Raw genomic sequence first — 27023 nt, forward strand, 5'->3', positions numbered from 1 at the left:
TTTTCAATAGATCATTCGATACTGCAGGCATGGCTAAAGAAAATGTCATGGATACATTCTTTTACATTTTATTTAAATGCACAAAGTTAAACTATCAATTTGATTTGGAAACGTAAGCAATGAGATTTCTCTTTGTATTTGAATCCCATCTACATTACACATTTAATGGTGTGAAATATAATTTTTATAGGAGTTTCAACCACAACTCTTCTGACTTCTGTTATTTTTGATCCAGTTTTTAGTATGTCTTCTGAAAGCTACGTGGTGTCCGTGGGGTACGTGACTAGGTTTTTGTTATAATTGCCCCTTGAACTTTTTTCATCTTCCTGGATTGAATAGGCAAGACCTATGAGTAACGAAAAAAAGAAAACAAACATTTAATCCAGAAAAGGGGAAATTGGGAGAGAAAATACAGTTGTAAATCATTTCTTCCCTTAAATTTGCCTCTGTGGATTTCCTCCGCACAAATCACAAGTTGTGCCTCATGATGCCGTTCAGTTGCAGAGGAGATGGCTGCGAGTGTGGTTGCAATGTTCTCTGTGCCTGTAGCTGTTATGCTTCACAACGCCACCCTCGGGAAAAGGAGAGGAAGAAATGGTTTTCCATCAGTTCCCACTTTTTTTTTTTTTTTTTTTTCTTGCTGAAGCAACCTCAGCATTGCTTGTGAAGGTGGCTTGCTGACCCTAGTGTGCCTCAGTAGAGGTGCTGCATTCAGGATGCTCTGGCAGTCAAGGAGCCTCCAAGGCAATAGTAAGAGAAGCTAATCACAGTCTTGGCAAAAGAGAGGATATGGAGATGTTGCATGAAAGGAACGAGGGCTTAGGTTTGATATTATGGGGAAATGTTCATGTTCATGGTAGCTGGTGAATGGAACAGACTGTTTTTGCTCTCAGCATGTCCAGGTGCCTTGACATGACGATTATTTGATGTCTCTAAGAGAGGTTGCAGTCTGTCCAGATGGACAAAAAAGTACTTGCATGTTCACGCAGTGGACCATAACTTAGTTTGAAATATATTGTTCTTTTGGTGGTAAGGTATCTTTGTGAGACAGGCAAGTTTTGTCTTTAATAGGGTATAGAGGTGATAAATTGAAATGGCCATAATTACAAAGAGCAAGGAAATCTCATTGAATCATCCATGTTAAAGCAACCTAACCATCTGCATTTTGGGTTCCATTGCTTGGAACTTTATGATCTTTAAGATCCCTTCCAACTCAAACTGTTCTATGATTTTGATCTCCAGTGCCCTGTGTAGTTGTAGATCTGGAAAGGAACCTCTTTTGTGTTTAGATGCTGCTCATCTGCAAGTAGTGGTTTGGATCCAGTGGAATTGCACCTAAGGGCCTCACTGCTTCCAAATAGGGTGCTGCAATTTCAGCTTTGATATGCTTTATTTCTGACAAGAAAATAAATAATCAGAGTATTCATTTTTTAAGCTGATATGAAAGTCATGCATAGCTCCCGATCTCAGAAGAGTCATGTGGAACCAAATCTACAAAGATTTGTAGGAGCCAGCTTCCCATAGATTTACCTAAATGAGGACCAAAATGCCTTTGTCCAGCCTCATTATAAACAATTAACAGCTCTGTGGAATTGGGTGTTGTTCTTAGCACAATCATAATGTTCTTCTCTGGTCGCTGGGGAGGATGTGGATATTGTTTAGATACTGGGAAAAGTCACTACAACTCAGTAATTACAAGTCAAAATAGATTTAGTGACATGTTCAATCATAATTTCTGGAAATCTTTTTTTCCACTTGAAAAAGTGGAAAAAAGTGGGAAAAAAAAAGTGGAAAAGTGTGTTCTTCCATTAGGAAAAATACTACTAGTACATATTTCAGAAAGATATGTACTAGTAGTACATATTTCAGAAAGACATTTGGTTTCAGTTTCCTCTTTCTATCAAACTTGACTGCATTAGCTCTTCTGTTATCCTGAGCATTAAAATATTTCATTTCAAAGTAACTTTTTTTTTTTTCTTTTTTCTTTTTTTCTGCAGTTACTTCTGTGAGGAAGATCTTACTGGTTAGGAATTATTCTTGGATCCCAGAGCCTTTTGGAAAACTTATTTCCAAAAGGTAGTTTTATTTTACAGTCCCCACATAAAAAGTTAGTCTCAGAAAAATGTAGAACTGGGCTTGACTAACTCTTCTGTTTCTGTGGTTCAGAATGATTATGCGTGTCCCTGAATCTTGACTTGCTTTCTAATCCAGTTCTTCGGTGGAGCCTAATCTGTACTTCAGTCCGGTAGTCACAACCCACCTGATTAGCAAGGTGGAAGGTATCAGATCGTGAGGAGGTATGGAGAAGGTACTGACTCTTTGTTCGTTTTAAGAAAAAGAAGCTTCTGAGAATAATGTTTAGAAGACAAAGGGAAGGGGAAGAAAATACAAAGTAGGAGTTTGACTGGGAGGAGGAGACATACTGTCTGATTTTTGGGTGGTCCTATGTGGAGCCAGGAGTTGGACTGAATGATCCTTGTGGGTCCTTTCCAACTCGGGATATTCTATGGTTCTAAGAAAGAAAAGCAAAAGAGATGGAAGAGGAAAAAGAGAAATGCCTGCAGAAGACAGCTCAGAAAAATGACAGCTGTTGCTGTTGACTGTTAGCCAGGATGAGAAGTGTAGACAGAAAAACAAAAGCAGGAAGGTGTAGTAACCTCTCTAAGTAGCTTAGAACAGAAAATAGATTATCCTGTATGCTCACAAAGGAGCATAGATAGCCTTCGATTCCTAATGGCAAGCAGTTTAATACAAGTGGCTGTAACTGGTGTGCTCAGACAGTCACATTTCATCAGATGATCCTCCCTTCCTTGTACAGCAAGGCACCTTAACTCGGAAACGCGGTCCCCCCCAGCCAGCCCTAACAGGCAGGATGTGCTGCAGTAATGTGCAAACACATGTCCTGTGCTTGCAGTGCTTCCTTCCCACATGGCCATAATGAGAGCTCTGTAGAGGAGTTTCTAATTTACTCTTACCCCGAAGGATAACATAAGCAATATGGGAATGTTGTTAAACATGGCATGCGTTGTTGCTGTGAGCTACTTTCTCCTTATGAGTTCTGTGGGTGAAAAGTGACTTGTTTCCTCAGAAGGCTTCTTGCGCAGAGTACATCAATTGGTCACGGAGAAAATCATTAGAAGGCTTATGACAAGGCGCCCTAATAAAAAACCAAAACAACAACAACAACAAAAAACATATTTGCTGGCACTCAGCCTTGCAGCTCAGTGTGGGAACTTCTTCTCACATGATGGAGGGAGAGCAGTGTAAGCCCATGTACAGCACCTCTTTACATACACAAACATAAATAATTATAGTTAGTTCATGTCTTTTTGGAAGTGTAGTTAGTATCATGCCTTGGCTCTATTCCACTCTTGCTGTTTTCTTTATGAAAAAAAGTAAACGTGTGTGTGGCCCTAAGTTAAATTTATGTTATAAATACGCGTGATTAAAATTGACCCTATTGCTCATGTGCCAAAATTACCCCAGCAGGGGAATGTGGAGAACCAAATTTATTGCTGTGGCTCCTCGATTGTTCTGCTGCTCCAGCTCCAGCCTCAGCTCTTGCCAAAGCCAGGCTGAGAGCAGCGAGCATTTCTGCTCCGTTATCAGGTACGCGGTGCCGGATGGGGACAGCTGGCAGAGTTATGGGCTCTGCTGGCTTTGGACCAGGGGCAAATTCCCCTTCGATGGGAAAATTCTCTGCCAGGCAGTTGTAACCAGATTATGCGCCCTTTAAACGCTTGCTTGCTGGGCAAAAACTGGTGCCACCTTCCTACAGCCTGAGATGCTGTCCCATGACCTGCAGGGCGGTGAGAACGGCAGCAGAGATGAGCTGCACTGAGTGTACAGCTCACCCAAAATCTCAGTTCTTCCATGTTGAGTAATACCATAAAAAGAAGCTTAAACATAATATGCTATTCAGATTTTTCCTGGCTCAGGGGAATCTGAAACACTAGGCACATGCAATATTTTTTACTGTGCTCATTTGCAGCTTGAATGGCTCATTGGGGGTCAGCAGCAGAGCAGGGACTCTTTCACCCCTTGAGCAATGAAGCACTAAGTAAAAGTTATTTTTACCAATTAGTAGTGGCCTGTATGAAGCAAATCATTAGTCTTCAGTTATTAGCAGCCAGGTGTTCATGAAAAGTACCATGTGCAGCTAGCATCGTACATTACTGTTGTTTGCAGTTGGAGTCAAGGCCGGTTGCTGAATTTGTGACATCTCCAGGCTGTCTCTGTGTATTTCATTTTCTCCCCCCAGCCAAAAAGAAGCATGTTTGGAGTTGGTGTAGAGGTTTCTTTTTTTTTTTTTTGCTGCTGGTGTGGTGTGTCTCGTGAGCAAATAAGGGAACTGCAAACTCTAGATCAGTATTCTGAAGTCCTTAATATACAGAATTCATAATATAAAGATAAATATCATTATTGGTTACAATTTCATTTATAGGAGCAAAATTGCCGTGTCAGAGAAGTGAAAATTGCAGTGCAAATTGCCCTTAATCAAACAAATTGTTTCTCTAGGGCAGGATTTTCACATACCCACTAGTCTGCATCATGAAGGAAATTTTAGGCAGCCAGCAGCATAAATTAAATTCTATTTAAGAACTTAAATAGCTCTTTTATACCACGTTAAAAGTAAAAAATGAGAAAGTTAAAGGGAGAAAATGGAATTGTATCTTCAGTGTTACCTCCACATTGAACTGCATGTTTAGCCTTGATGTGTTTTGCAGGGGGATTCAGACCTATAGCTCCATGACTATATAGAATAACTAATAAAAGAAGAACAGTAATAACAACTAATCAAATTCCGATACACCAAATACTTATTGTGCATAACTGACTTGAAGCATGTAACTACAATGGCTGCTAGAAATCCTTCTTCATGTTTCTTGGAGTTGTGATGAGGGGCTTGGAGCGTGGCTTTCTCTTTCAGTACTTCACATGTCTTGTGATTTTCAGCAGTGGCGAAGAAATTTCGATGGATGCCCTCCTCGGGAACAGTTTAATAAGTCCGGTGGAGGCAGGATGGTGGCGGGCCAGGCCGCAGCCTGTCAGCAGCAGCTGGTGAGGGACATCTGGTGGCGCGATCCGGCAGTAATAGCCGCACGCTCACGGCTGGAAATGCAGTTGCACTGTAGTAATTAAGGCAAAAATGTCATTACGTTTGTAATGTGATTACTTTTCCGTGTCGATATTACTCTAGAAACACTGAAGTATGTTTACATTTCAGTTTGTGTATGGTTTTAGCTTACTGGGAAAGCAGAAACTAAAGCCCTGTTCTTGAGCTGGCAGCTTGAACACATAATGTGTCCAACACCCTTACCTCAAAAGACACTTAACTTACAGCCAATTGTAGGTTTTAAAACAAACTCGTGATATTGGAGAGCAGTTCTGTGGGTATATGTAAACCCTGTGTCTTTGGGCTCGTAGTTCTGCCAGGGCTTTGCTGTGAGCTCTGGGTAAAGCTCCTTCCCTTTGTTTCACTCTGTCAGTCGCCCGTCAGTCCATCTCTCAGTCCATCGTTTTGTCAGAGTGCTACAGTGATTTTCAGCTTCTGAATCCCATAGGTAAAGGATCATAAAAAGTAAAATGTTTATGTGTCTTTGCTTTCAAAGTTCTGTGTTAATTAAAGATAACAGCAAACAATGTCTGAGATTACCATGGTCCCCTATAGAGCATATATACACGATCAATATTTTAGGTGCAATCATTTTGAAGGAGAAACTCTTTAGGATGAGTTTTCCGGTGTTCTGTGTAACTGTAACAGTACTTATGTATCACTGTGCACATGGTGACAAAACCAAGTCCTTTGAAACATGTTCAGGGCCTTGCCCATGGGTCGAGTACTGTGAGATTTTGCCAGCACCCTACAAGGCCAGCACAAAGCCAGACTTTACTGATGTGTGAACATCTGTCATCACAGAACGTGTCTCAAAGCTTTCCGTGACTTCTGCCTTCTCCTGTCCAGACTTTCAAGTGAAGAGGAAGGGTAAGCAAGGGACTCTTCCTTCTTGTTAGCATGTGCAGTAACAGTTGGAATGATCATCTGTCTGCATAACCAGGGAAATGGAGCCCAATTCAAGGCCAGTATCATCACTAATGCTGAGCTGGAAGCAAGCCACTATCTCATTATGTTCCTCCTGCTGTTCTTACATATCCAGCCATCAGCAGCATGCGCTGGCCATCTGCGCTGCCTTCTGGGAACTGATGCTGTTCAGGGGGACAGGCATAGACTTTCCAGGGACATCTTGGTCTTTGCAGGCAGAAGGAGAAGGGTTGTGTTTGTCCACTTTTGCTTATGAAGATCTTGCAACTTCCTTATGGTTTTCTCTTAGAGTAAATGAAGTGGTGATGTTGTTAAGCTGCTAGTTAAATATTATGTCAGGAATGCATTTTTACAATGATGTATTCACCATGCAATTTCATAAAAAGAAAAAGGGGAAAAAGTACAAGTACCAGCTCTTTGCTTTCCTGTCAGCTTGGCTCTGGTGCTCTGAGAAGTCTTCCAAGAAGGATCTGTAGCAGCTGCAAGCTTCAACTGCATTCATAGTTTGTTGTGCAGAAAGCAGTCAAAAATACAAAACTTTCACAGCCAGTTACAGACTCTTTACCGTGGTTATTCATATAAGAAACCTTATTGTGTGCAAAGTACAGTTATCTCAATATCAAAATTAAGTAGGGTGGGTTTTCTATTGAGGACCAGTCCTTCTTTGTCTCCTTGCAATAGCATTTATGTTTTGTTAAACTCATTTATTATTTTTTTCCTGTAAAGTAGCAGTTCTTTGTCACATTAAATCCTTTTATTCCCCCAGTGATTTCTGTCACCATCCTTTAAAAATTTCTCCACTCTTGGTTTTGATAAAAGAGAGAAGCACTGGTATTTATATATGTTTTACCCTTTGTTTCTAAGATGTTCCAAGGCTGTGGTGACATCTGATGTTGGGGATAGCCACAGAGTTGTTACAGACTTGCTGTTTTCCATTAACGAGACACTGATGCTCATCCGCAGCCTTTCAGTGTCATACTTCATCTATAAAACTAATCTACAAGCAATCCATTATAAAAAATATTGTTGTTTTTATATTTCAGGTGCAAAGATGGCTTGAAAGGATTTACATACTCTGCACTGAAGTAAGTAAGGAAAGTAGTTCTGGGAGTATGTAGCTTAAAGTGTGTATTTCAAGGAATTGTGCATGGTGGAAGCTGCCTTGTATGAAATGAGTTTTCCTAAGAAAAAAACACGCTGCTCTAAAAATTTCCCAACTGGGGATATGCAGCATATTTTAAAGAAAGCATAATATGCTGGCAAGAGAGGAATGTTTTCATATTTTGGGTTATTATAGAAAGGAAATACAGGCACATGCTTACGTGTTTTTGAAGGAGCACTATCTTTTCTCTTTTTAAAACTGTGATTCATGATTCCTACTATTCTCCTGGAAGCAATGGGCTGCTATGCTTTTTCCTGGAGTTTATTTTTTGTATTTACAAAATGTTGAATGAATACAACAGTAGTTCTATGACCAGCACCCAAATGAAGCATGGACTTTTAACATACTCCTTTGAGATATCCTGTGCCACTAAACCTTCTGTCAGTCCTAGTAATACTGGCTCTCCTATAATTTACTTTGCAATGGGACTTTCTGGTGGTACCTACCCATTTGTGGAGTTATACAAAATTCTCCTGTCTTCGTGCCTTATGTCAGAAGTGTGAAGAGATGTTTTTTTTATCTCTCCCTTACATACACTGCTACCTGTCTCCCACTATGATAGCCCAGTGCATGCACAGTATCAGCTTACAAAAATGAGCTGTGGTAGGTGGTGGAAAGTACAGAGCTTGCAGCGATAGTTAAATAATTAATTGTGTGATCCAGAAATCTGGACATGGAACACTCCTATGACAACCTGTAAAAACAGTGCGCTCTGAAATTTGCTGAGAAATTCTGTCACAAACCAAATGACAAAGTTTATATACTTTTGCCACTCTCAGCAAGACTACCTCACAACAGTGTAACTTCAAATACAGTGCAGAGTGTTAGGAAACAGTATGTCTTATCATAATGACCTCCTTTGCCCTTGATACACAGTCATTCTACATGTAGGATGAACCTGTATATTGACAGTATCAACTTCTGGGCGAAGAAAGAAGGCTGACGATGATGCCAAGCAAAACAAAGCTGATGCTCTTGGTGAGAGCAAAAACATTTTGAAGATTAAAAAAAAAAACAAACACAGATATTTTATAAAAATACCATAGTAATTATCAATCTTTATGCAACCCCATTTTGCTGAAGACAATTGAGATATTTCATGGGTATTTTTATTTGGTGTTTTTCTTCTGTATGGAAATGCACTTCCCCAGTAATGTTCATGTTCCTAGTTTTAAAAAGAATCCTGGCAGCAATGTTGGCCGTTATGTGAAGTTTATCTAAAGTTTATGTCAGTGGATTGGTCTTTTCCAGGAGATACAAGTTTTGGCACCTGTTTAGGATGCATCTTCTTTTCCATACCTGTGGGTAACTTCAGGCTTGTTGTAAAGACTTTTAGAGTTCTGTATTAGAAACATCAGAGCCTTTATATATTTTTGAGTTATTTATATAACTGTTGTTTTATTCTCTTTTGTTTCTTTCTTTCAGGTTCATTGTAGGGAAAGAAGAAATCCCAACTCATTCATTTTCACCTGAAGCAGCATTTTCAAAAACAGATAGAAAGATAAAGCATTGTGAAAAAATATCACAACGAATGAACTTACTGGCTCTAACAAAAAAGCTCATGGACAAAGTGTGAGTCAAAAGAAAACAAAAGAAAAACAAAACAAAATGAGTCATTTTTACTTGGCTCTTTTTAATGTTTTGTTACACTGTATTTGACAATATTATAATGCTTTTGCTTTGCATTTAAGTGTTTTGCAATTCATTTTTACTGGATAAGTATCAGTATCAAATTATGAACTCTAACAAAAATGAAATTTAAGACCTGTATGTTGTATCAGGGATTCAAAACGACTTGCAGTGTGCAGTTTTCTAACAAGGGATTTTACATTCAGCCCATTCTAAATGGCGAAGTGGTATTTGTTTTTGCTTCAGGACTGGCTCATGTCAAGGTTCCAGTAGTGCTGGTAGTGATATTAGGAAGGGAAAGCCACAAAGCAGCACTCTTTTTTTTAGGTCACCTTAAGTTACCACAACATCATCTTTTTTGGGACCTACATCCCTGTATTGCATAAAGTAGAACTGCCTTAGAGTAGGACTCATAACACTGGGCCTTCCCCCTATGTCAGGAAGTACCCAGGCAAAAGTGAATCTAAAACTGTTTTACCCAAGGTTAGACCTAGACGTCTGAAGTTAGATAAGATAGGTTCCTTCCTGTCTACAGAATGCAATTTACTGTCCTTTACAATGGGCTTAAAGAAGTGACATCAGACAGCTTTTCATGCTGGCATGTTCAAATGTTCTACGCTGCTGTGCTTGATTTGTCTGCTTTGGACATGTTAGGTACCACGAGGAGGTACTTGCTATAAGGACAATGGCATTAGAAATAGAGTGGGGATCTGATCGTATCACACATGTGAATTCACTTCCACTGACTTCTTCAGGAGCCAGATCTTATTTATGGCCAGATCTTTTCCTACTGATGCACAGGAAAGAAGTCTGCAAAGTGCAGTTTGTAGTGGCTTACCTTACTGGCTTACATAATGAGCCAACATTAGGGGGTGACTTCCTATGATTTGTTGTGTCTTTGAATTGAAAAATATGAGGGCGATCAGCAGTGGCTTTTCAGGCAAGACTGTATTAGATTAAAAAAAAATCTACAAAGAGAAAAAGCTATGAGCTGTGTGCAGATTCTTTCAGCTGAGTTGTTTATAACTATTTTGTCTTAAATACTCCATATTCGGTTTGCTAGTTCATAGCTCTTCCACTAGGATTAACTACTAGGATTGAGGGACTATGTGTGGAGAAGAACATTTTTTCTTTAAGGTTTTGAAACTCTCTACTCAGATGTTCAGAAAACTACCAATTCTGAGTCCTAATGCTCTCACAGCTTTCCCTTCCATATGGTTCTTTTCAAAATAATTGAGTCTAAATGCCTGTAACCTGATCACATTCTCATTACAGTTTTTGCTACATAAACTGACCTCACAGATGATTTATAGCCATCAGACTTTATAGTACATGATTCAAAACTTCCAAGATATTTGGCACAGTATATAAATTGTGTAATTTATTTCGTATTAAAACTTGCATACTTGGCTATGGCGAAATATAATGTTCAGACCTGGTATGACATTACTTCTTTATAATTCTACATAATGCAGGGCTAACAACTGCACAATCCATGAATCTCACCATCCCAAGACAGTCTCTTTGGTACGCTGAAGGTCAAATTTGCAGTCTGAAATAAGAGCCACAGAAAAATCTATGCAGGAGGAGAATTAACCCAGTAGTGAAATGCTTATAATTGAAAGAAGTCTCACAGGGTATCTCTGTGTACTTGTATGGTCTATATTGCCTTCCAATAGACCTTAAAATGCTATGAAAAATGTGAGAACACAGATACTCAGTCAAATACGCTTCCAGAACCATGGAGTGCAGACAGACCAGGAAGGGTAATCCCACTAGAGTTCTGTCCCATAGCTTCTTGTTGAGAAGCAGAAAATTTGTTGCTTAATTTTGTATTTATAGGTATGGAATGGCAAGAAAAGAGATTGGATCAAAATAAGTGTGCAGACACTTCTGCTACACAACGAGGGTATTGTTTCTTTTTATTGTCCTTTTATAGCATCGTAAAAGCTCACAGTGCCCTTCAGTAGGTAATGGGAAAAATTGTGGTGGGAAAATAACACTTTATGTATTTTTAGGCAAGTAAAATTTATGAAGTCTCCTGTTGATTACACTGAAAACAGCTACAAGTTAATATGTGTTTCATTGTGCTTTTTGCAGGTGCAAACATGGCCCAAGGCATAGATGCTGTAAACACTATGAAGATAATTGCATTTCATATTGTATTAAAGTAAGTGCAGAAGACGTTAGATTGACAAACTCTGGCAAACACAGGGCAAAAGTCTCTGGTCAGAAAAAAATGTATACTTCGGAAATGAGAAAGGAGCCTGTTGCTCATTCTTTGTCCATTGAAAATACGACAACCCTGAAAACAACAGATTTTCTCAAATTAGGATGGGACAGGGGTTAAAGTTTTCTCATCTTTAGTTGAAGTGAATGAATAAAGTAAAACGTGTAGAGGAAAATGGACTGGTAAGCAAGGAACTTGTTTAACTCTGTGATGCACTTTGCGGCTGAGCCCACTTGTGACTCCACCCGAAATAAAGCACCTGGAATGTGCTGCTTCGGCAGGCAGAGCAGCAGCAGCGTGCATACAGCTGTGCGTGTCTGGCACACTGGGGCTGGCTTTGGGCTCACTCTCCCATTCATTTATTTTAAGGGGTCAGGGTAATGAGAGATTGCTCCCAGTTGCTGTGCACGGGAAGAGCTGGCCGTGCCCAGTGGCATAATTTGTCCTCCATTACAATGGGATCAGTGCATATTTTTTCAGAGGAGTGCTGTGTAGAGGAGGCTGTTTTGGCTGGTGTTAGATTGGCACAGGTGGTACCACCTGCTATGCCTTTTTTCAGAGCTGTTAAGACTTCAGAAGATCTTGATCTCTTAATTTATTAATTTTTATTTTTGGAGCAGCAGAAATTGATTTGAGCATTTTCTGATGCTTTACTTTAAAAGACAACTTTTTAGAATGTTTATATGCAGTTTATGTTATCTTAAAAGAGGTATGGTTATGTTTAGCATCAGAAGAGATCTAGCACAATATTTAAGTATTTGTATGTAGTGTATCATTCTGTATTGTTCACACTGCAGTACATTAGCATACCACTGTGTAACATATATATAAGTTGCACTGAACTTGATGGGATCTGAGATAGTGCTTAAGTGTTCTGCTGAATTAGGATTAGAAAAGATAGTAGAGCCTTCACAAACAGTTCAGTGTAGTTTTGTCACCTTTCTGTTGTAGGTATTACATATTTAACAAAAACTCGATTAAAATAATAATTTTGTTTTGGCCTTGGAACTTGGAGGGAGAATCACTTACCACCTTATTTACCCTTACTTTATTCAAAATTTGCCTGTCTTGAAAACTGTTGCATTTATCTCTTCTAATGGCACACAAGGTAACAGAAAATTTAGCATGGCTTCAATATAGAAAGGTCTTGTTCAGGGACTAACTGAGGACAGCAATCAAAATACAGTTATGGGGTTTATGTGACTGGAGTGGATTATTTCCGTACAATTCTTTGCTTAGTAATTTATTCTATAAAACAGTATTTTATATTGCATTTCTTATTGATGGCACCTACATACAACCATCAAGATAAGTCAGCATGATACGCACAAATGTAAAAATAGTGCCCAACTTCCTAGGATCTTTGTTTCCTGGTTGGGTGGTAATAGATCTACAGAGTGCTACAGGTTTGGCAGTTGGATAGGTTTGTGAAACTTTGCTGCATCAAATGAGGCTTTTCTTCTCAACCTCTCACCACTATCTCAGTCCATTTGCTATCTCATTCATGGATTGTGCCTTTTCTTTAGGTTGTTGTTTTCTTCAGGCTCAGCACCATGTGGGTATACACCTATCAGTACCCTCATAACCCTATATTATTTTAGAAGCACTGCTAGAATAAACATGGGGATTTCTCTTAGCGTACTTGTAATAGAGTTGATACCTCTTCTCTGTGGAAAACTGTCTTAATCTTCTAGAAGATTGTTTTTGCTTGTGACTTCATAAATAAGAAGAGAAGTGATTCTGCTATTATGGAATACAGTGAACTTGAAGTGCCTTTGAAATAGAAGGGTGACAAAGAAATAGGAGTTAATAGTGTTGAATCACTCCAGTGGAGGGACCAAATCTCATTTCAGGTTGAGAGTTCCTCAAATTACAGCAGACTGGTCCCACACTACTACCTTTATTGTTTTTTGGGGTTGGGGAAAGGGAGACATGTTAATGATGAGAAGAACAAGAAAAATTTTAAAGGGGATATTCAGAACTCTCTGTCCACTTCAGTTGTTTATTCAGCATCATTTTGTTCAGATTTCATACACCTGGGGGGGATGACGGAGAAGCTATTATTTTATATAGATATATATCTATATAAAATAAATATATATTTATTATAGATATATTTTATATATCTATATTTTATATTTTATATATCTATATAAAATAAATAAATAATACACAGATATATATAGATATATATGAAACCCAGCGTTCAGCTCCCAATGGAGCAGAAATAAATCTTGACCTGACTAAAAATGAAGAAAAAGAATAGTTTCAAAGGCTATTATCTCTGTAGAGAAATCAATTATGCATTTGAACTATACTTCATACTTGTACCAGTCTTGTATAATATTATAGTATAAATCATTCTTGACTGCAATAATATAACCAGGGAAATACCAGTTGATCAGATGAGCTGCTTATTGCCAGAATTTTCCCTCTGTACTATATATTCCCTTACCCCTGAGCATCTTGTTTTCCCATTATTATATCTGTGCTTAATTACCATTGCATGCTCTTTCTCTCCTGCTTCATACTTCAGTGCACATTAGTAGTGGACACAACACATGATAGCTTTTATGTAGTGTCTAATAATGACATTAACACCTGATTTCATCAACTTCCCTTCTGATTCTGAATACATAAAATGCAAAATATCTTGGTTTTGTAAATGCTTGAAGAGAGCATGACAGGCTAACGAAGGCAGTTGAACCATATTTTTCTTTTGTGGTTCCTATTGATTACAATGAAGAAAACTTAGCCAGGGGCAGTTTCTTTTTTTCTGTCAGTGCTGCAGATGATAACAGGTGGCTGTCATAAAATACCCTATGACGAATATGACCAAAATGAATATGAGATTATTTTCTAATGATTGTAGCTGGATATTCTGTCTCTTGATTGAACATGGGCTACTGTATACCCAGAATAATTTTTATTGCTGTACATGTACATAGTTATTTTAGATAACTTAATTTAAGTTATCTAATTTAATTATCTAATTCCTAGTACATTGCAACAGGTTGACTCGTTTTTGGTATGTTCCTGGACTCCATTTATGTGCACATGTGTATATCTGGAAGTGACTTATAGCCAATATCTTGACTGTATTATTAACTTTCTAAGAAATATATTTCTCAAAAGAATTATTTCATGAGTTTAGCAGATATGTAGTTTTACTGTGCTGCTACATCTGGCTGATGTGAGTCCCAATTTTAAATTTCAGTGGAGAAATAGCTTGTAGCAGGGTTTACTTATCTCACTTAAGTTTATTATGGTTTCCTACATACACTTTACTGTTTATTATTTGAGGTCTTTTTGGAAGATAAAAGTAACAATATCATGCATTGATTATATGATCTAAAATGTAATACTTTTTGTGACTTTGAAAAGCACCTATAAATATGTGATATGCATTCACCTGGTCGATTTAATGAGCTAAATGGAAAGACTTTGTGCACTACTTACTGCTGCTTGCTGTGCATCAAAACTAAGCCTTAATCCTGCAGGTCAGCACTTCTAAGTTTGTAACTCATAAAAATAAAATGGCAGGTATATATTTGACTCTTTGCCAGCTGGAACTGAAGTGTGTCCTAATGCGGTGTTCCTCATCCCATCTGAATGGTCTTTTCTACAGCCAGGAAAAAAATCAAGTGTACCTTATTGTTGTTTGTTCTCACTGGGCTTTGGTCATAACTAGTATTTTTAGGACTTTCTTTTTATATAATGGTACCTGGTACTGTGATCATCTCTTTTATTTATTTATTTATTTATTCTCAAGATGAGGGCTGTGTACTTCATGCTAGATTACGCCTTCATTTTAGGTGTGGATTTATGTTCATCTTAACTTTGACATTTTAACTACACAAAATTCACAGTGCACTTAGAAATCTGCCTACCATATATACCTTTCAGTCAGCATTTTCATTACACGATCACAAAACACTGGGTCAGTAGCTGTTCAGTAAGTACAATTTACATACCTTTAAAAGTAGTAGAAGAAGAAATGGAAAATTTTCATGCATAGCTGTTGGATCATAGGTGTTTCACTCAGAGGGTGGTGAGAAGCTGTGGATGCCCCATCCTTGGAAGTGTTTAGGGCCAGGCTGGATGGGGGTTTGAGCAACCTGGTCTGGTGGGAGGTGCCCCTTCAGGGGGGTGGAACCAGGGGGTCTTTAAGGTCTCTTCCAAGCCAAACCGTTCTATTATTGTATGATATGATCACCAGATGACACAAAATAGTTTCTTCCACTTGATTCCTATAAACACTCATTGAGTGTTGTCAGGGAGAGTAATTGTTTCAAGAAGTTTATTACTGGATGTTTAACCAGAATAGTTTTATGAGCTTTAAGATGCATTAGAAAGTTCTACAGAAGGGAAAAATGTTTGGAGTTTCTGAGTTGGAAAGGTTGCTCAATTGAGGCCTCTGACAGTTACCACTGTCTCTACAATTATCTGAGTGTCCCTGAGTACGCTCTGAAAAATGGGCTGGAGAAATCACGAGTGTTGGGTCATGCCTTATTTGCCAACGATGAGTGCGCGGCATTCGGATAGTTTTCAGATGAGGTATCTTCCATACAAACAATGGATAGATTTTATTCAGAATTCTCTGAGAAGTTCAGCCACAGGGTAAGAATGATGATAGGAAGCTTTGGTGGAAATTACAAGAAACTGGGGAAGAGGATTTGGAAAGAAACAGTCAGTGTAGTTTTGTGATGAGATATAAAATAGCAGATCCATATCTAAGGGAGAAGAGGAAGAGAAAAATCATTTGAAGCCACATTATCCTTTTTCAATATTTCTGGACAAAATCTCCCCTTTGGGTCTGTACTTTATCTTGCTGTACACTTCCTGAAGCCTCCAGTTTGGTTGAGGGAAAGTGCATGAGCATGTGCCAAGCCATCAGGGTCAATTTCTAATTCTCCCACTTTCTGAAATTTATTTTGTGTGGACTTTTTACTGCTTTAGTGCTTTCTCCAGACATTTGAGTGTAAAAATGCAATTTTTTTTTTTTTTTTGTCCCACATTACTTTCCTCTGTACCCATTTGTGGTTAAAAGCTGGTCAGTAACCTGGAAGACATCAGGATTCTTTCAGAGGACAGAATTTTGGAGCAAAAGACAAATAGAGTTTGTCCTTTGAGGCCTATGAGATATTCATACAAACTAAAGGAGAGTCAATTGTTTACGATTTTATTGCTTTTGCTGTTTTACTGGGGAATCTGGACAGGAAAAAAAAGTTTGAAGATGGAAATGCATTTTCTTTAGTATATGCAGAATGGGTTTTAAACTGCTCGATGTCAATAATAAGTACTTCTGTAGACATTTTTTATTTTCCTTCTTCTGAATTTGTGGTTTCTTCCTGTTTTCTTTAGGGCTTCATTAGGATGTTTAGCATTGGTTACCTGATCCAGTGTTGCCTTCGGATCCCATCCACCTTCCGGCATCTGTTTACAGAGCCATCCCGGCTACTTTCACTCTTCTACAACAAGGAAAATTTCCAGCTTGGAGCTTTCCTGGGATCTTTTGTCAGTATATACAAAGTAAGTTTATAATATACAGAGTGTCGAATGCCACTTTTTTATTTTGTTTTTCAGAACATCAGGATGAGGTAAAAAGTCTAGCCACTTCATATTACTGACACAGGTTTCTACAGAATGGCATTGACAAATTCTGTAGCATTGTGATAATCAAACCATAAACAGCAAACAGATCTTCCATTCCTTCTATTTTTTCTGTCATTTCTGAATAAGCGAGATAGATTTTGAAGCATGACATCAGTATCAGGAGATAGGCATACTTCAGAGAAAGTGAATTCAGATTTCAAAAGACTTTCTTTTACACAGAAACATTTTCATGCAAACACAAGTGATGACTGCAGTAACAGCATTGTAGCCAAAGAGAAGCCATTTGCACATTTTTTTGGCTCAAATGTCTCTGGAATCCTTACTTGCCTAAATAGCAGGAGCTTGCAGAACATACATCATGTGCAACTGAGACATAGCACTTACCACTTGGAAATCAACCCTTCTGCACCATTATAAGATGACAGATTGTGAACTGATACACATTCATTCAACATTTTTGAAGTTAATTGAATTATGTGTATTAATGCCAAACAGAATGTAACCAAACACATGCTATAAGGGAGAGTATGTTACATACTGCAGTGCTGAAGCGGCTTTTGCACTTTTATGTTCCTAATCACACATGTAATTTTTCAACTGCCACTTCACTTCTCTCCAAAGCTAAGAGAATTTTGTATTATTTAGGGTGAACATTACTTCGTGTTTTTTTTAAACCCTTATATATAAGTAAAACAGAATCTCACTTAAAGTGTAGTTGGATTGAAACACAAGAATTTTTAAGTTTACCGAGTTTAAAATTTTTGATGTCAAAGTGCAAATGGCCTATTCAGAGTTTACTTGAAAATTCATTTGTTGCTTGAATTTTAGGAAAAGTGCCTCCAGAGAATAAAAGTATTTAAATTGCAAAAACTGAAATGATTTTGATTTATTTTAAAACCTCTAATTGCAACTGAAGTATAAATAAGTTCTATGGATGTTAATTTTATGAGGGTCAAATACTCTGACCTTTATTTGTAATTTATTAAGTAGGTGCTTTCTGTTGTTTACATTCCATAAATTTGGGATGCATTATGTTTTTCTTCCAGTTCGAGTTAAGCATGTAGGGCAATAGAGATCCTAATCAGTCCAAAAGATTGAATCACAGCCAAAACATTTCTTGATGTATTTTGAACCCAAAGGAATTATATTCTGCCTTACTTAAAAAAAAAAAAAAAAAAAAAAAAGTCAAACTTGTCCCCGAGGGGTGTCTGAAATGCCTTTGTAGAATTGCAGTAGCTGTACTATTAATATTTTGTGTCCACCTGACTGTTAATTATTGTCAGCAAATAGCAAATAAGGTTTTATAAAAAGTCGGTTGGCTATGGTAGTCTGGTTTCCTTTTTTAAAATAAGATTAAAAAAGTAAATTTACTACTCAATTTTGAGTAGTAAAGTTGAGTGTTGTAATTCAGTTTTGGGACACAGACATATTCTTCTTCTGTATTTTTTTAATTTCAATGCATTGTTCAAGACTTTGAAATCATAGAATCATTAAGGTTGGAAAAGACCTCTAAGATCATCTAGTCCAACTGTCCACGTACCACCAATACTGCCCACTAACCCATGTCCCTAAGTACCACATCTACCCTTTCCTTAAACACCTACAGGGACAGTGACTCCACCACCTCTGTGGTCAACCAGTTCCAGTATTTGACTACTCTTTCTGAGAAGAAATGTCTCCTAATTTCAAACCTCAACTTGAGGCCATTCTCTTTAGTCCTATCACTAGTTACGTGTGAGAAGAGGCCGACCCCCAGCTCCCCACAACTTCCTTTCAGGTAGCAGTAGAGAGCAATAAGGTCTGAGCCTCCTGAGTCTCCTCTTCTCCAGATTGAACAACCCCAGTTCCCTCAGCTGCTCCTCACAGGACTTGTGTTCCAGGCTCTTCACCAGCTTCGTAGCCTTTCTCTGGACATGCTCCAGAGCCTCGATGTCCTTCTTGTAGTGAGGGGCCCAAAACTGAACACAGTACTCATGGTGTGGCCTCACCAGAGAAGAATACAGGGGGATGATCACTTCCGTGGTCCTGCTGGCTACACTATTCCTGATACAACCTGAAATGCTGCAGTGAGTTCACATGAGGGCCACCGAGTTGATTTGAGGACTGTGTCATCTGATGTGCAAGGAGAAACTGGGAGAAAAGGGTTTCAAGCTGGAGAAGGAAAGGCTGATGGAAGATCTTACTGTTATTTATGCCTCCTGGAGGATGCAGAGAAAACAAACTGTTCTTGGAGTTATGCAGTAGCAGGATGAAAGGGGATGGATTCAAGTTGAAATACAGGAAATTCTGTTGAAATATAAGGAAATATTTTTTCCTGTGAGGGTTGCCTAACATTGAAACAGGTTGCCTGGTAAAGCTATGTGGTCTTTGTCCTTGGAGATGCTCAGAACTTAATTGGATGAATTCCTGATCAACCTGCTCTAATGAGACCTGGAGGTTGGACCAGAGAATCTCCAGAAATCTCTTCCAATATAAATTATTCTTTTGTTCCATGAAAAGCACACATTAGATGGATTAAAAGGCTAACACATATATCAAAATAGATGTCAGCAGGCCGTCATACAGAATTATATAATGTTGTTTCAGTGCCATCAGCACTCGATCTGGCCCTGCTAAGCAAGTCTCCAGCAATTTGGAAACAAACAGAAATTTACCAGGGATAAAATTTGGCAGCAAAATATGGATTTCCAAAACAGTTGGAAAAACAGTGCAGAGGATGTGACAAACTTCTCATGGGAGAGTCAAGACAACTAGAGCAAATGAAGATGTTCTCAAATTTAGTTTTTCTGAACACATGGGAATTAGATTGTTATTTTAAACTGTTTTGCTCTCTGATTCTGAAAAGAACAGTAACAGTAAACAACTAAAAATAAAATTCTTCAGGTAGTGTGGATTATGGGTATTGTCACACTATATCCTTAATTTATGCTGTGTGCTGTATTACTAGTTTACAGCAGGATATCTCCAGTCTGTGAATGCTGAAAGAGAAATAACTTGGGCTAATCCTGCTGTCTGTTCGCCTACAGGGTACTAGTTGCTTCCTGCGCTGGGTACGAAACCTAGATGATGAGCTTCATGCACTTGTAGCTGGTGAGTCCATGATAAGAAGCCCATATTGCCTGTGTTGGGATTCTGCAAGTATTTCTGTAATGCACATAGCTGGATGTCTGTCCTCCTGTTCCCTTTCCAGAGTTATGTGATAAAAATAGTGCTGTATACGTTAAGGCTGTGTTGGTGGTGTTTCAAGTAGTGAAACACACAGTAGTGTTACAAGTGTTTTCAAATAAAGACTTTAATTAAAATTGTAAGGTAAATTCAATCAAACGGTCTGTTTTTCATGTTCAGCTTCAAGGACAATAAATTATTGTATTCACAAATGTAAAGTTATCCTTTATTTTCTAAGACTTTTGATAAGAGGTTCGAATACTGGCACTTCCATATGTGAAAGAAAACACATTTGAAAGGATGAGCTCAACTGAATCTGAAGAAGGATTATTTTCCAATGAAATATAGGTAGTGTTGCAGGCCCTTCCCTCCTATTTGTGCACCTATTGCATTGGTGAAACCTGAGAGGTCTCTCTTGTTTGTGGGCTGAGAGAGGAAATTTGAGGCTGTGCTCCTGATCAGAGCCACAAACTTGTTTCACAGTTTCAAAATTCTTTTTTTTTTTTTTTTAATGGCAAGAACCATACTTTGATAGTCAATACAGGAACATCACTGAACTTTGTTGTAGCAGAAAAAGTATCATCTTGTGCAACATCTGTTCATCTGTTGAGCTGATGTATGGCAACAGCAGCAATAAATCACAATCTTAATAATGCTTGTGTTTTCTAATTGTTACAGGGTGTCTAGCAGGAATTTCTATGATGTTCTACAAAAGTACTACTATCTCTATGTATCTGGCGTCCAAATTAGTAGAGGTAGGATGTTAACCTTGTAACAGAACTCTTTACTGTATATATTTTTTCAAGGCAGAAAATGAGCTTTATAAGCTTTGTCAGAACATTGCAGTGTAAAACAGGGTTGTATAGCAGTTCTGTGTTTTAGTAGGGACATGCCGAGAGGCAGTGCCATTCTGTGGTCTCATTTCTTTCTTATTTTCCTTTCTGTGTTTCATTTTAAAAGGTCTTTATACACCGGTGTTCGTGTATATTCTCCATGATTTTTGGTAATCTTTTCTGATAGCTCTTTGCTTTGTAGCTTTTACAGATTTTTCAATCTAAAAGTTTCAAGAATGCGGATTTTGTCTATTCTGCCAGAAATGTAAATCAAAACTAGCCCTTAATTGCAGATTTATTGCCAAAAGCTACAGCTTAACTTCCTGCCTTTGTTCCCTAATTTTGGCATTCAGCAATCTAAGATAACTCAAAATAGCTTAAGTTTTAGTCTATAGCTGAAGTTGTTTGTCAGTATGCTTAATCTGATTGAATTCCCGGCTTTGCAAAGAACTTTGTTCTAATTACCATTTTTCCGGTTTGAATTATTTCTATGAACTTGTAAAAATTGGGAGCCTGTAGGGGCAAAAAAAAATAAATTAAGAATGTTTGTAGAGTTTTCTATGTTGATTATACTTTGCTAACCAGCTTTTGATTTCTTACTGTGATTTTTCCATAAAATCAAGACTTAGTCCTGGTTATTTCCCCAGCAGCAACACTGGAATAAGTCGACAGTGTTCTCCTGTTATGCATCATCCCTGAATCACAAAGCTTTCTCCTGCAGACCTCAAGGGCTCCCTAGTAATATTTGTCCATCCCCTTTGTGGGTGCAGAATTCATTTTAACAAGAATAAAAAGAAGGAATGTATTTTTCTTTTAAGTATAAAATTAAACATAAAAGGGAAGTTATACTCTGCTTATTTCTGTTCCTTGTCATCCTAGATTCAAGCTCTGAAGGTGGTTCACATAATGGTTGCATAAAAGCAACTCTGAGTTGTCCATATTGACTTGTGGAATATCAGATGGAAAAAAAACACGAATAGTGTCTTGTATTGCTGATGGTTTTCTCTTGAGTTTGAGACATTGTGGCTGAAGTGAAATAAGAAAAGTGCTTTGTGTTCTTTCTTTCTTTCCTTTTTTATTTTTTTAAACTACTTTTATTGTCTTACGCAAGCCAAGGGTAACTGACCAAAGAGGCGTGTGCTGCTTTGGAAGGTCAAGCTGTGCTCAGGAAAATAAACTTTACATGTTTTCTCAGAAATAAAAGTACGTGATTTCAAGCTGTTTAAGAACAGTGAATATTCACTTTGTTGGAATAGTTATTGTATTATTCTTCTGCTTTTTTAAAATGAAGAATTTAGCATAGCAAACTTTCCTTTTTTTATCTTTAAGATCTATACTACCCTTTTAACACTCCAGATGTTGCTAAGTCCTGTTCTGTGCATTTATAGCCATTTATTCTATTGATCTTGGATAACTTCTATAAGCAAGCTCAATCAATAACACATTTATGGACATATACAAAATTATATGAGCATAGATTAGTAATGTTGGCCTGTTACTTTGAAAATGTATAATAAATGTAAAAAGCTACGTTAAATTTATTTTGTTTTATTTTTTTTATCTTTATAGATGATATACTTCAAAGGCATTGAAGCAGGGAAGGTTCCCTATTTTCCACATGCAGACAGCATCATCTATGCCATTTCCACATCAATATGCTTTCAGGCAGTAAGTATGTTGTCTTTGAATAGCATATGAACTTCTCTGAGTTTAACTGAAATGTTGAATAGAATGAGGATACAGTGAAATAGGAAAAATATCATGTAGTCATTTCAGCAAGATGTTGTGAATCAGGACTCCTACAACCTGTTTTTGAGTGTCACTGTGGGAAGATCATTTCTGTGACTCAAATTTCTCATATGTTTGTAACTCAATACATTATATAAAGCTCTGAATTCTTTGGAAAGGATCTCAAAACACATTGACCCAGGAGATGAATATAAATGTAGGGACTTTCACAAGCATATGAAAGGACCATTTCTCAAGGAGGCAAACAATTTATTGTAATATTACAGCGTTAAAAAAAAAAAAAGGAAGTTTTCCCTCTCAACCAACTTGAAATAAAGTTAGCTGTCTGAAAGAATCTGCAAAAACTAGCAAGGAAATCTTAAGTCCTACATTTGAAACAAGCTATTTTATCCTTTCTAAGTCAATCATGTACTCTTACCTTCAGCCCCTTTATTGACTGCATTAACTATAAAATTTCCTTTTCAGTGGTACCCAATTACTCTCTACACTATTCCACTACATCTGCCCCTTTCTAGAAAATGAAATCTATTTTTGTGCCCATCAATAAAGAGAAAACATAAAGTAGCTTTCTGCTGTCTTGCGCCCAACAGAAGAGATCCACTACTCCTACTCCTCGTTGCTTCAATTTATTTGTGGTTATTTCTCATTCTAATATCAAAGTAAACTAATATTTTTTAGTACTGGGGATGTGCCAGACAGTCTGTGACACTGAGATCTCAAAATACTACTGGCAAGGATCATCACATGGAGCTAAAAGAAATAAAGTTATTATGAAGAAAGAGGAAAGTTTTTTTTTTTTTTTCATTGCTTAATGACTAGCTGAAAAAGGAATCCAAGACTCGAAATAAATTACTAGGTTTAGTGGGGAGGAAGGAGGGAGAAATTAGCAAAGTGATCTATACTGAGGTGTTTTTTCCTCACTATATTCATGAGTGAGATGGAAAAGTAGTCAAATAGAAAGATTATTTCAGATATGGAAAGGGATTTGTAAAGGTGACTACACAAAATATGATAAGAATTATTTATGCTTTCTCTACACAACAATGAGATCTAAATTAATTGCCACCACTTTTGAAAGATAGTGTTCTGGGAATACCAGTATCTGCTGGTGGTGCTCATATGCAGCACTGATTTCAGCTGTGAGCAGTGTATCTGCTGTTAGTGTTGGACATTGTTGGATGATCACAGTTGCTTTTAGTTTATTTTTTTATGAATCATAAGAGGAATTTATATCTATGTGTATAATATATAACATATATATATATGTTTCTGTAACCATCCTTCAATGATCACTGCTTTTGGCAATATAATGTACCAGATGAGGCTCTCCCCTGAACCTTTCACAGCTGGCTCTTACAGATTATTTTTCTTGCAGGCTGTCATGGAAGTTCAGAACCTGAGACCTTCATACTGGAAATTTCTTTTACGATTAACGAAGGGCAGGTATGTAATCCGGGTATGTTATGGCTTGCCTAAACATACCATTGATCACATTCAACTTTCTGTGTCATTTGTTGTCAACAGCATAGCTGTAGCAGTACATATGGGCTAATTTGCTGTGTATTTACTTTGCTTTTCAAGTGGCTTCCAGTCCACTTGAAGTTCTTAACTGCTGATTTAGTCTAATGACAGGAGCAAAGACTTAAATGTGGTTAATACTGTTCAGCAGATGAGAGTTTAACTAGAAGGCTTTTTTATCTGTTTTCACTTGGAAAGGTGGAATGCTTTCAGATTTCAGTGAAATATGAAGAATCCAGTAAACAAACACAGAAATTGAAGGAATCATTTAATACATTCAGTGATTTACAACATAGTATTTCTACATGTTTAAAAGTATTAGTAGAAATATCTGAATATTTCTTAAGAGTGCTTTGAAGATTCAACTTTTTTTATAGAACATCTATTTCAGTTAGGAAAGGATTTTTTTCAAGGAAAACCTAATGAAAAATTTTCAGTGGTAAGCAAGAATTTACACTCTAATATGTTAAAGTGCTTACCTTTTAAAATAGATTCTGCTTTAATTGATTTATAAAAATACAGTTTAGTGAAGTGTGCATTATTATATGGATATGCTATATGGCAGAACCAAGGCACCCAAATCACAGTGAAGATCAGTTTAGGAATGGGATTATAAAAGGTAACGTCTGGATAATCCTGAGAGTTCCTTTCAGTCCTTTCAATGCAACCTACTGTGGTTTGAGGCATAGCATAGAGAAGAGATCGTCTCTGTCCAGACTGTAAAAATAGAAGAGAAATCAGAGGCCAGTCCCTGGAGCGTGTTAAACCTACACACACCATGGCACAGCACACTATTAGCTGGACATTAGGTGACTTAATACATTGCTAGATGTGGTGGGAAGCTTTCCTTGGGATGCCTAGAGGCAACCTCTGAGGCTGTACAAACATGATACGGTGGATGATGTCAGTGCAGATGTCCAACTTTGGCTGCATTTTTCTCTCTTATATTAATTCTAAGATTGCTTTAGTTGAAAGAGAAGAGGGAAGAGAAATGCAATTCTGCTCCTTTATTTCCTCTGAAGCAAATATCTGTAACAGTAATTTTGACACTCTCCATAGAAGCAGATTATTTTGACATTTAAAAGGTCTTTCACTCAACAATTTTAAAGAGCAAAGAGATGGAAATAGGTTGTAACACCCATTAAATTATTACCCAGACTTACACAGGCATGGCCAGGTTATGTTCCACTTGAGTGGAAAAGACAGTAGACAGTTGTTTGGGCTTTTTTTGTGGAGTTAAAGGTTTTTCTTTTTACATAAGTCATGCTATATAAAGCGTATGAAGTCAAAACACTAGTGATCAGATTGTCAAATGTATTTTTTCATGTCTTTTTTGCCCAAGGTGAAAAACTTGCAATCTGTAAACAGTGTAGGCTGAAAGCCTGCATTTCAAAGATTTGGATAGTCTTTCATGGAAGTGAAATAATTTTAACAGAAATTTATTTTTTTTTGTTTAAGTGAATAATCTGTTCACTCTCTCATTTTTTAGGTTTGCTTTGATGAACAGGAAAGTTTTAGATGTATTTGGTACTGAAGCATCTAAGAACTTCAAGGATTTCACGCCTAAGCTTGACCCGAGATACACTGTTGTACCACCAGAGCTACCTCTGGAGCTGTCTTGAAGATGACAGTATACCTTGTCATTGAATGTGATCAGCATTTTGTCCTGAAAAGTTAATTAACTTAACAGTCATATATATGGAGGAGGGTGTGGGCTCCACTTCAGTATTATTTCAATGAGAAATGCTTTTTACCAATCAACAATACTGGAGCTTTGTAGGAAAGTGTGGCTTAGTGATTAAGCCCCTTCCACGTACAGCACATATTTCTGGGTTACTGTAGTTGGTTGACAGTATGGTAGATTCCTGAATGAATTAAACAAATGAGTAATATATTTAGAGAAGTAAAACATACATAAAACATAAATATGCATAATTATTTCAAAAATTCTATAGTCCAGACCAGTAGAATATTTCTTGGTAAAACTAAAAGAAATTTTGAGTTTAGAAAGGAAGACATAAGGCGTAGGTTAGGTCCAGAATTGTTCCTGATCTTAAAACTGTTGTAGTCTGGTAAAAATGCCTCCTTGTCTTTCTAAATTGCGTCGCTGATTTATCTGAAAAGAGCCACTGCCCACTCATTATTTAAAAAGACAATATTTTTACAGAGCTATGGTTGCAAAGTAAGGCATTCCTTAGTTAAAAAAAAAAAAAAAAAAAAAAAAAGGCATATTAGTGCAGAAATCACATTCCAGGGCTGTAAATCCCAGTGACGATATGGATAACAGACAAGGAAAATAAAAAGGCAATACCAGTGACTTGTGCACCATAAGGAGCAGCAGGGTGTGGTGGTTTGTATCTGCCAAGTGGAAAATGACAAAACAGGCAGGGGAAGGAATAAAATGTTTCAGCCTCTGAGATGGTGCTGGAAACAGCAGACGGTTACAAAAATAAAAAAGCCAAGAACAAAACAAAACAAAAAAATCCTCCAAAATATCCTGAAATTAGATGTTTATTTTAAAGGGCTTGACATTGTCCATCTAGATGGCATTGGCTTGTTTGTCAAGCTGCATACCAGCTAGCATTTCCAGTGGCCTTTAAAAGGGAACTGACCCCTGAGGTTAGATTGTTTTGACGATCATATTAATAATATTTTTACCTTGTACTTGGAGAATGGTTTTCTGTTGGCCCATCAGACAGCCGTGACTGTGACAGTTACTTTAAACTTAATATAGTACTCAATGCAAATAAATACCTATTCAAATTCCATCTCATTTTTACCCTGCATATATTTCTACAGATAATAGTTTGTGTTCTGAAGCAAGACCTTGACATGCTAATTGCCTTTTTGCTTTTGGGGGCTTTTTTTTTTTTTTTAAAGTAGAGCCCATTCAGGTGATGCTGAATGGTGTTTGCTACCTTAGAACTTAATGGAAAGATGAACTATGTTCACATTCAACTGAAAAGACACGTGGTAAGCTAGGGAATATAGGTTGCATGTATTTTAAAAAGAAAAATGAAGAAGTAATCAGTGTTTCTGTTGGAAGTCTCTGTCAGATAATATGAATTGGATTAATTA

At 37.4% G+C, this 27023-nt stretch overlaps 1 protein-coding gene across 1 annotated transcript in view; it reads left to right on the forward strand.

Annotated features, from left to right (window-relative positions):
• TMEM135 (transmembrane protein 135) overlaps positions 1 to 26177 on the forward strand; it is a 176775-nt gene extending 150598 nt beyond the window's left edge. The window contains exons 7-15 of the mRNA XM_082772953.1: positions 7087 to 7128; positions 8631 to 8777; positions 10935 to 11004; positions 16429 to 16596; positions 19707 to 19770; positions 20524 to 20600; positions 22248 to 22346; positions 23803 to 23870; positions 25435 to 26177. Of these exons, the coding sequence (XP_082629079.1) occupies positions 7087 to 7128; positions 8631 to 8777; positions 10935 to 11004; positions 16429 to 16596; positions 19707 to 19770; positions 20524 to 20600; positions 22248 to 22346; positions 23803 to 23870; positions 25435 to 25567 (868 nt within the window). The 3' untranslated portion in view covers positions 25568 to 26177. The remainder of the gene's footprint in view (positions 1 to 7086; positions 7129 to 8630; positions 8778 to 10934; positions 11005 to 16428; positions 16597 to 19706; positions 19771 to 20523; positions 20601 to 22247; positions 22347 to 23802; positions 23871 to 25434) is intronic.
• Positions 26178 to 27023: the final 846 nt, after the last annotated feature.

This window comes from Aythya marila, assembly GCF_965140915.1.
Source record: "Aythya marila genome assembly, chromosome: 1".
In the NCBI taxonomy this organism is placed as follows: Eukaryota; Metazoa; Chordata; class Aves; order Anseriformes; family Anatidae; genus Aythya; species Aythya marila.